This window comes from Liolophura sinensis, chromosome 1, assembly GCF_032854445.1.
Source record: "Liolophura sinensis isolate JHLJ2023 chromosome 1, CUHK_Ljap_v2, whole genome shotgun sequence".
Lineage (NCBI taxonomy): Eukaryota > Metazoa > Mollusca > Polyplacophora > Chitonida > Chitonidae > Liolophura > Liolophura sinensis.
In genome coordinates, this window is record NC_088295.1 from 17,717,878 (window position 1) to 17,732,874 (window position 14,997).

At 39.7% G+C, this 14,997-nt stretch overlaps 2 protein-coding genes across 3 annotated transcripts; both read right to left on the minus strand.

The window, feature by feature from the left end:
• On the minus strand, positions 1-8,801 carry LOC135479558 (transmembrane protein 45B-like). 2 transcript variants are annotated; one of them, XM_064759451.1, is made up of 2 exons: positions 8,443-8,801; positions 1-5,073 (listed from the first exon to the last, which is right to left on the minus strand). In XM_064759451.1, exon 2 carries the CDS (start codon positions 5,050-5,052, stop codon positions 4,174-4,176), a length of 879 nt encoding a protein of 292 aa, XP_064615521.1. In that variant the 5' UTR covers positions 5,053-5,073; positions 8,443-8,801; the 3' UTR covers positions 1-4,173. The 2 variants fall into 2 exon arrangements, with proteins under 2 accessions (XP_064615521.1, XP_064615526.1); XM_064759456.1 differs by lacking the exon at positions 8,443-8,801 and adding an exon at positions 6,014-8,412.
• Positions 8,802-13,713: 4,912 nt separating this feature from the next.
• LOC135467946 (transmembrane protein 45B-like) lies at positions 13,714-14,901 on the minus strand. The gene has a single exon (XM_064745933.1). It carries the CDS (start codon positions 14,899-14,901, stop codon positions 14,056-14,058), a length of 846 nt encoding a protein of 281 aa, XP_064602003.1. The 3' UTR covers positions 13,714-14,055.
• Between the last annotated feature and the right edge of the window lie 96 nt (positions 14,902-14,997).

The window sequence follows — 14,997 nt, forward strand, 5'->3', positions numbered from 1 at the left end:
TCCAAACATAATTAAACAATTATTATTAATTCAGTGTATGATCATTACAACCAAATCCTAACAAAACGGTGAAGAAGCCGTCACGAAAGGAAGCTAAGAGACCTATTTGACCAATACACACGGTCTATTCAATTAAACGCACTATGACTGAGTACTTGGGTGAAACTACTTCCGGAAAATTGTCAACATTTTTCATGACTCTCAGCCGATTCTCGCCAATAGACTCATAAAATGTGCTTACCTCATAATGGCTATTTACCCAGGCTTAGTTCTGCTTGCCTAAATAAAAGTTTTGAAATATACACGCTGCTGTTTATGTGCCTGTACATCAGGCCTACATCGCCCCATTCAAGCATTTCAAGTATATGTAGTGAGTGAGTGAGTGCTTGGGGTTTAACGTCGTACTTGACAATTTTTCAGTCATATGACGACGAAGGAATCCTTAGAACGCATGTAATATGCCTCCTTGTTGCAGGACGGATTTCCACCGTGTAATGAGTGAAATGAACCACAAATCTGAAGAGCATAGCTATTGTGTCAAGTGTGAATAATATAACAATTGTGTCACACGTATGGAGAGTATAGCCACTGTGCCACGTGTGTGAAGAGTGTATCAATTGTTTCAAACGTCTGAAAAGTATTGCATTGTGTCACACATGTGAGGAGTATAGCAATTGAACCATACGTGTTAAGTGTATACCAATTGTACCACAAGGGTGAAGATTATAGCAATTTTGTGTCACACTTGTGAAGAGCATAGCATTGTGCAGCACGTATGAAGAGTACAGCAACTGAACCACATTTGAAGAGTATAACATTGTGCCGCACGTGTGAAAGGTATAGCAATCGTACCACACGCATGAAGAGTATAGCAATTTTTGTGCCACGTGTGAGGAGCATAGCATTGTGCCGCAGGTATGAAGACTATCACAACTAAACCACACATTTGAAGAGTATAGCACTTGAATCACACATGCGAAGAATATAGATGTGCCACACGCGTGAAGAGTATAGCAATTGTACCACACGCATGAAGAGTACAGCAATCATACCACGTGTGTGAAGAGTATAGCAATTGTGCCACACGCAGATTATAGCCATCGTGTCACGTGTGTGAAGAGTATAGCAATTGTGCCACACGCAGATTATAGCCATCGTGTCACGTGTGTGAAGAGTATAGCAATTGTGCCACGTGCAGAGTATAGCCATCGTGTCACGTGTGTGAAGAGTATAGCAATTGTGTCAAACGTGTGAACAGTACAGCAATTGTGTCAGGCGTTTGAAGAGTATCGCAGCTGTTTCTGAATGTACCCGTATGTTTAATGTTAGTGGAGGAATGTGTTGATTTAAATAAATACTATGATACAAGGACATTTCAGCTATTCTGAAGAAACGAAGAGAAAATTCCTCTTTACTGCAACAATTGCAATAATTGCCAGATGTTTCAACTAATAGTGATGACAGCCATAAAGAAATATTGGGATTTTTAAATGATAACAAAACCGACTTTTTGTAAATATACGTGTTTTTTCCATAAAATAAAAATATATCATACATGTTCTCCAAGTTCAGAATACTATATATCAATGGTATAGCTGATATATTCTTGGGTACGGCGTTACACCTATATCAGAAGCATTTCTCTACAAAAAAAATTGAGCACTCAACTTCACAGCTGCCAAAAATATGTAAAGTGTCAATCAAGTTCAACATCATCGAACAGTCACATCAGATAACATGACTTTATATGTGGAGAAAACATAAAAATTACATAAAGTTCAGATGAAAGAGTGTGACAAGTTAGTTGTAAATGTGGTCTTCAATGTCTTTTTCGATTTTTTGCTAAAGAGGGAAAACATACTTGAAAATATTTCTTGTACGGTGGGTGTTTAGGACCACCTTTTGCTATAATAGTCTTTGAGTAATAATGTTTTACGTGAAGATATATATAACATATTTTAATGGATATATCTTAACTAGATATTCGGTCTTTTCAATTAACAAATGTGTGCAACCTGGATTTTGACCATATTTACATTTTTAATATATTCATTAATATTATCATAATTTACACTGAACTCATGTGTTTGGACATAAACAGCACATTTGCATTTAAATAAATATTTAGACAGGCATCACATCTTTATTTAGAACATTATTATTTTATGACGACATATACGAAGAGATGGTCCCTAAAACCCACCATACAAAAATATTTTCAAACACCCTTTTATCCTGAAAGAAAAAATCCTAAAAAAAAAAAAGATTATGGCCATATTCGTAAATAAGTTTTCGCGTTCTTTCATCTGATTTTGGCATCATTTTATGTTTTTGTCTCTTTCAAACAACCAACAACACAAAGAACGCAAAAGAGGCAGCCAAAAGCCATGTATTTGAAAAATGGCATATATGATAATTGAGCAAATATAGCTTCTGCTAAATAAAAGAATAAGCAGCTTTAATTTGTATACAAGAACACGCAACTTTGTGTACAAAAGTAATTGACTGTGTATAGGAGCAGTAAACTGTGTACAGGAACAAACAGCTAACAGCCTTGTATACAGACAGTACACCTTGCTGTATATGATACAGCAAGCACTAAAGCCGCTTTATCAGATCAAGATCAAGATTTATTCCGGGAATATCTGACTTATTATTGGATTCCTCATCCGCATTTGAGCTATTTCATCCAAAAGATATACTATGACAGTTCAAAGTATTAACGAACATAAAATCCCACTTTGACAGAATTATAGAATTTCAGTAGCGAAATCACAGGTGAATCATATATTAGGGCATACGATTATTGGTAACTATAAAATATATAAATACATACCTAAAAATATAAAATCTCAAGTGCAATAATGATTACCGTATAATCGATAACAATCAATCTACTTAATAATTTAAAATTAGTAAATGTATTCTTACACTGTAAATAGCTTTCTAAAATTCTCTTTCATGTACGTCAACAGCAGTATATAACTGATACGCAAACAGATTTCTGGACAGATTATATATATGCATAGATATCTTATTGCTGTGTCCAGCGTCCTTTCATAAGATTGGACACCTTGCATACAACCCATGGACGGAGAAGGACGTCCTATGGTTTCAGGGCTACCACGCCACCATATACAAGAGCCCCACAGCAATATATCCAATAAATAATGTGATTTTCAAGCAGTAGCTCATCGACGAAAATCGACGAACAAGAATGGGGCAAGCGCCATTTCTAAGTTGTGTGCACACTGTGAAAACAATGTAGAAATGTAACGGCTGTTGGGGTTTAAATCAAAATCTTTCAAATCACATCTTTTGAGCCAAAACATAAATATATCATCTCTAGTTCTTGTGTTGTACAATATAACAATAAATACCTGTCAAAAATTTGGCTACTTGAGGCGCTAGCGCAGCGTAATCACCCAGGTGTCTCTCACCAATGCGGTCGCTGTGAGTTCACGTCCAGCTCATGCTGGCTTCCTCTCCGGCCATACGTGGGAAGGTTTGTCAGCTGCGGATGGTCGTGGGTTTCCCCCGGGCTCTGCCCGGTTTCCACCCACCATATTGCTGGACGCCGTCGTATAAGTGAAATATTCTTGAGTACGGCGTAAAACACCAATCAAATAAATAAATAAATAATACAATCATATAAATGAATCAGTTTATGCATTCTGATTCTATGAACCTACCACATTCTTCCTAAATGTAATTAGGCACATCTATAGTTGTGCACATCTATTACTAACAAACACACAAGATTTTTGCTCAAATCTACAGTGTACATAGCAACATCATGGAAACTATTCACATAAAAGTATACTATATGGAAGGACAAAACAATCTCAGCATATTACATCAAATATAACTTAAAACTCTAAAGTAAGCAAGCGTTTAGGAATATTTTCGAGTAGGGCGTAAAACACCAAGAAAATAAATCAAATAAATCAAGAGTTTAAGCGAACCCGATACATGCGCTCGAACAATTGGTCTTTGGAAACATGTAACAGTGGTTACTCACTGCAATTCTGCTATACTGCTGAGTGAGAGAAAGTAATTCACTTCGGTTTCAAAAATAAAATTGTTGTCATGCCTATATTAATCGACGTGCCATCTCATAAGTGAACGAAATAACACGTAAACATTAAAGGTATGCATGCAACAGTTTGCCTTTTATCTGTTTACCCCCACGGCCGGTTGCTCAAATTCCAGGTCACTATCACTGTCGGACTGTACGCAGACAACTGCTTGACCATTGCTTCCTGAATGCAACAACCTTTTTAAGCCAACATCGTTTTCTGCGATTCCATTTCTCCGACGACAGCAGACATGGATGGTTACGGTCGTCACCAGTAGGATAATGAAGTCAGCCAGCGCGTGCCATGCAAAGAGTAAGGTTACCAGTGTTAATTCCCCGTGGTCGTCGGCCTTCCATGGTACTGCATTTGGCGATGGGTTGTAAAGAATAAAACCAACTTGCCAAAACCAGGTGCCCTGAATAAGCGAAAAGTATGCCCGAGCCAGAGGGGACAAGATAGAATGTCGATATTTCATCTCTACAATCACCGAGATGATACAAGCGTACACCACATACAACAGCAGTGTATGAACGAGAACGTCCAGTTGAGAGCGGCCATGAAGATGGAATTTGAAAAGAAGTCCTTCGACCATGAATGCCATAGCAAGAGTTACATACTCAGTGTCACGTGGAAGGGGGGCCTTGAAATGTTGTAACAAATCAATTACACCATTGAAACCGAAATACGCAAACATAGTGGCATGTTGAGCATTTCCCATGGCAACAAACTTCCCATTGTTGAATCCTGTATATATCTCTATGCTCAAAGCAATTGTCGTCAGCAAAACTTTGAGCAAACCTTCCAATGGAAAACGCTGAAGTTTGCCGTAAGGAAAGTAGAATGAAGCAAAAGATTTGAAGCGCGTGTCTCCCTTTGAGCTTTGTAGAAACTTGACGTAGGCGCAGGTAGTTAAGAAAAATGCATATACAATGAAGAAGCTACCGGGTAAGGCGTGACCCCCAAACGAGCCCATGATCCAGACCGTAAAGAGAACCTGGAAATTGTAAAGAGTAAAAATAAATGAAGTATATATTATCTATTGGTGTGCCCTCCCGTGTCCCGAGATCATGCTTTGTATAGTTTACACATGCGCCATATAATGAGATGCTTTTTACACGTATATATGTCTGACATAGAGAAACTATACAAACTGGCATTTCACTTCATAATGTGTCCCATAACTGCATATAACTCTGCTTTAGATTATGTATATACAGTCTGTCGCTATATATAGGTATCATAGGAAAACATTTAAAAGAATAAGGTGTTTCAGCTCAGAAGATGGAATTACACACTGCGGATATGACAATGACGAAGTAACTGCCAAACTCAAAGAAACCTTGGCTGTAAGAAAATGGAACAGAGCTGGAAATGTTCAGTGAGGTATTTTGAGTTTTGCCTTGTACTTTTCTGTATTAAATTTTTTCAGGCTCGATTATTTTATGTGCGCTTAACTTTGTAGCTGCGTGGCGTTGTTTATAATACCACTAGTGCAGGAGGCCCAGCGCTTATATGTCATGTGACGTCACGCGGGACTAGCTGACACGGTAAAATGGCGCACCCATTTAAGTGCCTTTGACGATCATTTGCTATTTATTCTTTTGATAAGCGTTGTGGATGTTTTTTTTAATATTTTTAGAACACCCTTGGAAAACTTCTTTGAGAATTACTTCAAATTTATTCACTGAGTTGCTATTCACTTTAAAGACCTTGGTCCTCCATGGTCATAGCTGATTTGTGAAAGTATTACAAGTAAACTCTGTCAAAAAAGAAAGGCAACCCCCGTATTTTAGAGATTTTAATATTTAGTTTTAGGACGGCACAACTTTTTTCTTATTGAAGACAGAAGTAAGAAATTTGGCAGAATAATAATCAAGATGGTCATGTTTAAAACTGTCTTTTCAAAAGTCATTTCACAGACACCAGTTGCTCACCAGGGGGCGTCTTCCTCAGTATCTCGTATGACCACCACGAGCTGCAATCACTGCACGGCATCTCCTTGGACAAGAACGGATAAGACGCCGGATTTTCTCCTGGGGAATGGCCCTCCACTCCTCCTGTAACGCAATGGCGAGCTGTTGAAGCGTCTGTGGCGGTGGCTGACGTTGACGCACGTGTCGATCCAGAGTATCCCACAGGTGTTCAATAGGGTTGAGGTCTGGTGATTTAGAGGGCCACGGCAAGACACTGATGTTGGAATCCTGCAGAAAGTTCATTGTTGCACGTGCAGTATGAGGCCTGGCGTTGTCCTGTTGAAAAAAGCTGTGTCTGTCGGTCAATAATCGGGAGAAGGTGAGGCTGTAACACGTGGTTGATGTAACGTTGGGCTGTCAGGTTCCCTGGAACGATCACCAATTCTGATTTCTGGCTGTACGAGATGGCTCCCCAAACCATAGCACTGCCTCCGCCAAATCTGTCCACCTGCCGGACGCAGATGGGCGCAAAGCGTTCATGACGTCTCCTATACACAAGCTGCCTTCCGTCCTGACGTGTCAAAAGAAAACGGGACTCATCAGAAAACCAGATGCGCCTCCAGTTTTGTAAAGTCCATATCCTTACGTTGTTGCACCACCTGAGTCGTAGGCGTCGATGTAAGGGGCGTAGTACAGGTCCAACAACTGGTCTACAGGCACGTAAACCCGCTTCTTTCAGACGGTTCCTAATCGTTTGAGCCGACACTCTCCTCAAACCTGGTATATGTGTGGCAGTCACGGTTGGTAGGGCATGCCGATTACGCAGGTGAAGGACCCGGTTGTACCGATCTTGAAGTGGGGTCGTGATTCTTGGCCTTTAAAGTTGTTGTAACGGCTCCAAAGTCGGGATATCGTTGTTTTGTGAACATTTAGGTGTCGTGCAATAGTACCAAAACTTTCCCCGGCTTGAAGACGACCAATGGCGATATTTCGGTCGGCAGCACTCAGTCGCGGCATTTTACCGACTGCCTATCGTCGACGAATGAATGAATAAAATACGAAAGCACATAGACTTTTATACACCCCCACACTATAACTGCCATTGACATGATTTGCATCTGAATGGTACTGTGTGCGACGTCAACAGGGTCAGTCCATGCGTTGTGACGTCATAAGCAATAAAATACACTTAGGAGAGAAAAGGCAGTTGTTTGGATGGTAATCTTCATTAAAAACGTGTATAATTTCATTACATTTGGCTAAAATTTAGTTTTATCTTTATTTTAACTTTATTCGAACGAATTTTTGATATCCGAGGACAGGGGTTGGGTTTCTTTTTTGACAGAGTTTATTATATTAAGTAATACTAATATTTAATTATTATCAAATATTTATACCGGTAGCATAAATCAAAAACCATTACATGTTTAACGCTACATAGCGTAGTTTCCTCGGATTAATCCAAAATAACGCAATATAGTGGGATTCAGTTTGAGAGGGGAGCAAATATTCGCAAAGCTGTGTTTGATGTAGGCCTTGCCAATTCATAGCTGTACTAGAGTCAGGCGTTTCTCTTGAACGGTAGACCCTTACAATTCCTTTCTAATGTTCAATTAACAATCGACGGTTGAACATCGATCTCACATTGGTGCAGTTGACAACGACGGTTAAACCGACGTGTTACACACAAATTCCGCGCAAAAAACTAACACTAACTAAACAAAAACACTTGCAGAGTTTAAACATTCACGCAAAATATCCTTAATTTAACATTATGATAAATTCTATACTCTTAAAATTTCTTTGACCTTTTGAACGTTAAAATTTTCAGTTTTTGAACGACTGACTATACTTAGAATCTAATATAATAGTTAACAGGGACTAATACAACAGTTAACCGGGGGGAGGGGGAGCATATTAACGGCATATTAACGGATACTGCTTCCACTGCATCAGCCACTACCCCCCACCTTACACACACCACTGCCATATTTTACAACGTTCCGCCGTTCCTGAACATAGATACATTCCGCCATCTACATTATACAGGGCAATAACTGGGACAGGTAGAATTTTCACACCGGCAGGAGTTACATTGTCACTGTATGATAAGTTACCAATATCCGGCAGATGATGTACACAATGATAAAATGCACACACAACCTCCAATATTCAAACGGCAAAATGTGTATTAACCAATTCCGTCCGCCTTCATCCCAGACATAATTTACCTGTGATATGTTTACGTGTCGAGAATCACGTAGAGCCAGTGACAATACATAGGCCAAGGGTTGGCTACTAGTTGCTGTACTTTGGAATACGTCTAGTACCTAATCAGCCCAACCACCTTTAAAAACCGCCATCAGCAGCCTAACATATTTCACTAAAACTAGCAGCTAGCTCCACAAACGTGTAACGGAAGACTGGTCATTATGGTAATGTCTACCCACCTTCCAGCTGTCACTGGTAGAGCGTCCGCTTCGGGACCGGCAGATCCAGGATCAATCCTTGATCGAGTCACACCTAAGACTTTAAAAGAGAAAGTTGTAACTTCCTCGCTTGGCGTTCAGCATGAAGGGGATAGTGCAACGACTGGTTGACCTGTATCAGTATAATGGCTCGCGCGGGCCGGCTTACTTGCCTTCGGTAAGTCGTCTCAGTGAAGCAGCACTAAATAAAAGAGCGGTGGAAATCCGTCCTGCAACAAGGAGGCACATTACACGTACATGCACCCTAATGATTCCTTCGTCGTCATATGACTGAAAAATTGTTGAGTACGACGTTAAACCCCAAGCACTCACTCACTCACTCCAGCTGTCACAGGCACAGACAACGATGTTTCGCTTCTACAGGACCACACGTCCACCTATAATCTGATAGACTAGTCCACTTATACGCATGGGGTGTTATGGTAGGTCTCTCCACTGCGTGTCTGTGCCCATATATAAATACCTGCGTGTATTAGTGGAAGTGTTAAGTACGTCTTGGTTAGTGCCATTCCATTAAACAGACAAATATGAAATAGGCAAAGCCTCAGACCGAACGTGGTGTGTAGGCCTACATATACATTGTACATCTACTAGGCAAATTAATGACTACATATAATTTATTATCTACTATCTGCATTTAACCCATTTATACAGAAGCTGAAAAAGTAAACAAAGAATAGTTTTGTGTTGTTGCATGTGGTTCATTATTCCATTATATGTACTCTAAATGCTGTCTGGCTGCGTATAAATCTTGTAGGCTGTTCCATCCGCCTCACACGGCATCTTGCATTGTTCGTTGTAGGAATACATGTACAAAGCCTTTGTATTTCTTTCCACTAACTGTTTCCTTATTATATATATATTTTTAATCGAGGGTGATATAATTACAAAAAAAAGATTTGCTAATGGAATACAAGCTAAGTTATTGAAAACACTTCATAGTAAAAGTGAAAAAACACCGAGTTCGGTTTTTGTATCTTTTTCTACCTAGTAGAGATAAGTATTGAGTAAAGTATCTGGCAAGTGTCAAGAGAACCCTTTCCATTCGAAAAAACATCAGTGTGTAATGTGAAAAGTCCGTTGAAGCTAGCGTACAGCATGAACCGATAGCTGGTTTGCGCATAATTGCTAGGATACCTCCATAACCTCAAGGCTGAACTTCGTGGAGTAGGCCTACTCGTCTTTGGTAGGACACTTACCAAAGGCTACCAGAAGTATCCTACCGAGTCTACTGTCTCCACAGAGACGGTAACCCCAGCATTTTGACTGGTCATTCCCAATACATGCAAGTTACATAGTCACGCCATATACTCATGTCCGAGCGCCAAGACAATTTACTCAATGAAATGAACGCTCTGTTTTTATATAATCGTTGATTTCTCGCTGAATACAGCAAGTTGTGTATTCTGAATGTCTGGTCAAAAGTCAAAATAATTATATACCTACAGGTCTTGTATTTATTTATTTGATTGGTGTTTTACGACACTCAAGAAAATTTTACTTCTATGACGGCGGCCAGCAGAGCCGGGGGAAATCCACGCAGATTGCCGACAGGCCTTCCCACGTACAGCTGGAGAGGAAGCCAGCATGAGCTGGACTTGAACTCATAGCGACCGCATTGGTGAGAGGCTCCTGTGTCATTACACCGCGCAAACCACCTCGGCCACGTAGGTTCCCTACATGTTTCGTAGATTTATAGCTGAAGTTCTTATCACCAAACACCTATGGAAATAGAATCTATTGCAGGCTCATTGTAGTGAATAGCCCTTGCACACGTATATCCATACATCAAAGTTTACTTTAAAACTAAGGGGCTATATGTAATTAATTCGGTCACTTCAGTGCATGTTCACACCATATAATGATTGCTATACCGATGATATATTCAAACAGCTTCATTCGTTGTCTGGGCTCAGTAACTTTATGAGGGACCATGCAAATGCTGAACAAATGTATGACTTTATTTATAGTGAACTCGGAAGGATGGGTTTATTCACAAAAAGTATGGGGGTCTCCATGGCTCACTTGGTTAGCGCGCTAGCACAGCGTAATGACCTAGGAGCCTCTCACCAATGCGGTCGCTAGGAGTTCAAGTCCAGCTCATGCTGGCTTCCTCTCCGGCCGTACGTGGGAAGGCCTGCCAGCAACCTGCGTGGGTTTCCACCGGGCTCTGCCCGGTTTCCACCCACCATAATGCTGCCCACCGTCGTATAAGTGAAATATTCTTGAGTATATTGAGTAAAACACCAATCATATAAATAAACAAAAAGTATGCTCATTATAGTTAAATTTTGGACAATGATGTATGGTTGTCTCAAAGTACTGGAAATGTTAATGTTTTCTGTCACCTGTGAATCTAAGGTCAGGAGGCAATTTCATGCAGAATTGGAACGAGCGTCAAAACACATCCACTAGAGTAAGTTTCCATGGAACTTTCAGTAGTTTTTCTTTCCAAACTTAGTATTTAAACGTTATTGATGTTCCTAAATTTATTTCGATACTAACACGATTACGTGTCTCCTCCCATCGATTACAGGTGGAGATGGGTAGGTGGTACAAGCCACGGGCTGAACTTATAGAAAGCGGAAATGTATACTGTGTAATGCATTAGAGGATGAGTTTCATTTTATTCTCGTTTTCCCTATGTTTATTAATTTGCGAAAAAAAATATATTCTATCCTTTTTCGGGTAACATCCTAACGCATGGCAGAAACTGGATTCACTACTGACGGAAATTTCCAAATCTATTGACAAAAGTCTTTTTATTTTCAAAAAGACTTGAACTGAGATAAATTATACAAGCTGTAACCCGCCGCCATGCATGATATAGTTATCTTATGTCGGTATGCCGTTGGACTAACTGGTCTTGTGCAATAAAGTATTATTATGAAAGACTGTACGGCCATGATCTATCACAATTTCACTTCAAAACACCAATCAGTGGGTCGAAACAGCAAGGAAAGTTCCCACAACGACATCTAACATAAACCACCAAAGAACTCAGAAAGTGCGAAATTAAGACAGCATCATGCAAACAGAAGCAGTCAACAAATTTTAGTGATGTTGGAAAGGTGCAAGTATATGTAGTAGGTGAATGATTGAAATCAGTATTTAAATTTTGTACTATGCTAGCATATAAGTTGTTGATAATGAAATGGAGTTAGTAGTTAAAAGTTCAAGTTGTAACTTGTAAGTTCAAACTAAAATAGGTAACCTAATTCAAATTTGAAGTTAGAAGTTAGAAATTATAACTTGTAACTTCTAACTAAGGGTATCTAATATGCATCTCAGGTGTATATATTATTTCTTGCGGTAGGGTACTGGTCAGACTGGGTTCGACTGGGTTCGAATCGTTTGCACCCCCACAGTGGTAGGAGGAATGTGTGGGGGTGGCGGGGGCGGGGGATTGCAGTCGTACAGTTTCTAAAACTGTTGTGCGGATGGTTGTACCCCTAAGTGGATGTTCACAACAACATCATTTTTGTACGGTTGGATCAATGTCGGTAAATTGTCGTATTTAACTCTATTAATAAATGAGTTCTCGATATCAAAAACGAATTATCAATATCAAGGGGCCTCCGTGGCTCAGTTGGTTAGCGCGCTAGCGCAGCGCAATGACCCAGGTGTCTCTCACCAATGCGGTCGCTGTGAGTTCAAGTCCAGCTCATGCTGGCTTCCTCTCCGGCCGTACGTGGGAAGGTCTGCGGATGGTCATGAGTTTCCCCCGGGCTCTGCCCGGTTTCCACCCATCATAATGCTGGTCGCCGTCGTATAAGTGAAATATTCTTGAGTGCAGCGTAAAACACCAATCAAATAAATAAATCAATATCAACAATTTAAGACTTTATTGATACTGATCAATATATTTTCGATACCGGTATCGAAATGTTTTATACACTGTAAACTTGGAGGTACCACATACTTGTTTTTCCTGTAGATTAGACTGACAGACGCATGGATGGACAGAGGATGGGACGGGAGTTTCGTCTGCCAATATGCCGGTAAGATGACCACTGAATGCGGCTAAACAAACAGTAAATAATTTGAATGCATGTTATATTCTGTGACATTTCTGGCCCACACTTTCTAAAACCTCAATTGTTACTTGCCCGATTGATATCTTGCTCAGAAACGACTCATTGCGACATGTCTGGTTTCTACACAGCCCCGACTCCGCTGCATAGCTAACCCTGCGACTGGTCATTGTAAATCTATACAGAAATTATTCCCGGACTCACGTAAATGGAGTCAAATGAATTATGAAAAATGTTAGACAACCTTTGTTGACATCAATTTACCGTTCACCTGTCTCACCCTATTCCAGATGCACAAATGACACCTCTTTCTTTCAGGAAATCCTCAAGTTCACAAACATTCAGCTTCTCAATCTTCTCTGCCATTCCTCCATTTCCTTACTTTTTATGAGACTTTTTGCAAACAATTATAGCGAATGTGATCAAATATAGTTGCCTAATATTTCTGACAGGTCACACGATACCGTTGGACTTTTTCTACAACGAAGTTGCAACTCGAAACTCCCCTATTGATTTATCATTATACATAATTCTTTTATCGATATTGATAGTTCATTTAACAAATCGTATATAATACTTTTTCTCGTTATGATCATTTTATTTTACATTTTATTCTGTGAAATTATATCAAAAGAATAAAAGGATGATACTTTTGAAATGCTTTCGATCGAAATATGACATGTTTAAAAGAAGGGCTGTCTCGTCCTTTAACAGTTATAAGTGCTCTGAAACAGGAATTGTCCAGTTCATATCATCACTATACTATATTCAAGCATTTTATCAAAGCTACACCAACAAGGCTTGATTTGCTCACACTCATTGCACGTGGGAACCACATGATTGAAATCAGTATATTGCGTACACGTATGTTCTGCACACTTTGCGAAGTTCTTCACTAATTTGCAAAAGGTACGTCTTCGTGGAAAGGTGAATAATTCTTCAGTATGACTTTCACAACAATCAAATAAACTAGATTAATCTCTCTCGGGCTTACCTCTTCTAACCCTTGTGGACATCTATATCTAATAAGTCCATACTAATTGAAACGTACATGTACCCCACTCTTGAAATCCAGAACGTTTATATCAACAGTTGTTACCATGATATATGATTCCACCGGTCCCATATCGAAGTGCTCCTTCTCTTTAAGTATGAACATTCTCTGCATATCTATCCAGAATTTAATTTACCACAGCTAATACATGAACTTTCGTCCTTTGTTAATATGTAAACGGCTAATATTAGCATCTTTGATCTGTGAACTCAATCCTATCCATAAAACATTAGTTTTATTTACAATGTTGTACTCGAAATGACAAAAATATAATTTCTCCTTGCAAGATTACATTGCACATTACAAATCATATTTCTTGACACAAACATCGACAGTTAGAAGATGCAGTGAAATGTTTTATGAGGGTAATGAAATGAATAAATAATTTGCCTATACTCTACCCAGATTGTAAATATGCCCTTGAAGAAATACAACAAGATCTTTTGCAACAAATAAAGAAAACTGGTGGATACAATCATAAATGAATCAGATATCACCGTCAGTGTCAGACTGTACGCACACAGCCAATTGATCATTGCTTCCTGAATGCAACAACCTTTTTAAGCCGACTTCGGTTTCTGCCATTTCATTTCTCCGACGACAGCAGACATGGATGGTTACAGCCGTCACCAGTAGGATAATGAAGTCAGCCAGCGCGTGCCATGCAAAGAGTAAGGTTACCAGTGTTAATTCCCCGTGGTCGTCGGCCTTCCATGGTACTGCATTTGGCGATGGGTTGTAAAGAATAAAACCAACTTGCCAAAACCAGGTGCCCTGGATAAGCAAAAAGTATGCCCGAGCCAGAGGGGACAAGATAGAATATCGATATTTCATCTCTACAATCACCGAGATGATACAAGCGTACACCACATACAACAATAGTGTATGGACGAGAACGTCCAGTTGAGAGCGGCCATGAAGATGGAATTTGAAAAGAAGTCCTTCGACCATGAATGCCATAGCAAGAGTTACATACTCAGTGTTACGTGGAAGAGGCGCTTTAAAATGAACTAAGAGTTCAGTTAAAGCATTAAAGCCAAAATAGGCATACATTGTGGCATGCTGGGCATTTCCCATGACAACAAACTTTCCATTGGAGAAGCCATTATAGACTTCGATTCCTATCCCAACAGTCGTCAGCAAGAGTTTAAGCACAGCTTCAAGCGGCACACGCTGTAGTCTGACACAAGGTACATAGAAGAAGGAAAAAGATTTGAAGCGTTTGCCCCTTCGTGAACTTTGATGAAATGTGACACACGCATTAATACTCATCATAAAGGAAAAGAGGATGAAAATACTTCCGGGAAGGACATGGCCACCGAATGATCCCATTATTCAAAATTGTAAGTCAACCTGAAAAAAAAAGAAAATAACTATAACGTTTACCAAGCCTGTTAGTCCACGACTAAATATGAATCTTAGTGCGAG

Bases quoted from the DNA above. Each gene is read 5' to 3' on its own strand.
- LOC135467946 (XM_064745933.1), bottom strand. From the start codon at position 14,901: ATGGGATCATTCGGTGGCCATGTCCTTCCCGGAAGTATTTTCATCCTC.
- LOC135479558 (XM_064759451.1), bottom strand. From the start codon at position 5,052: ATGGGCTCGTTTGGGGGTCACGCCTTACCCGGTAGCTTCTTCATTGTA.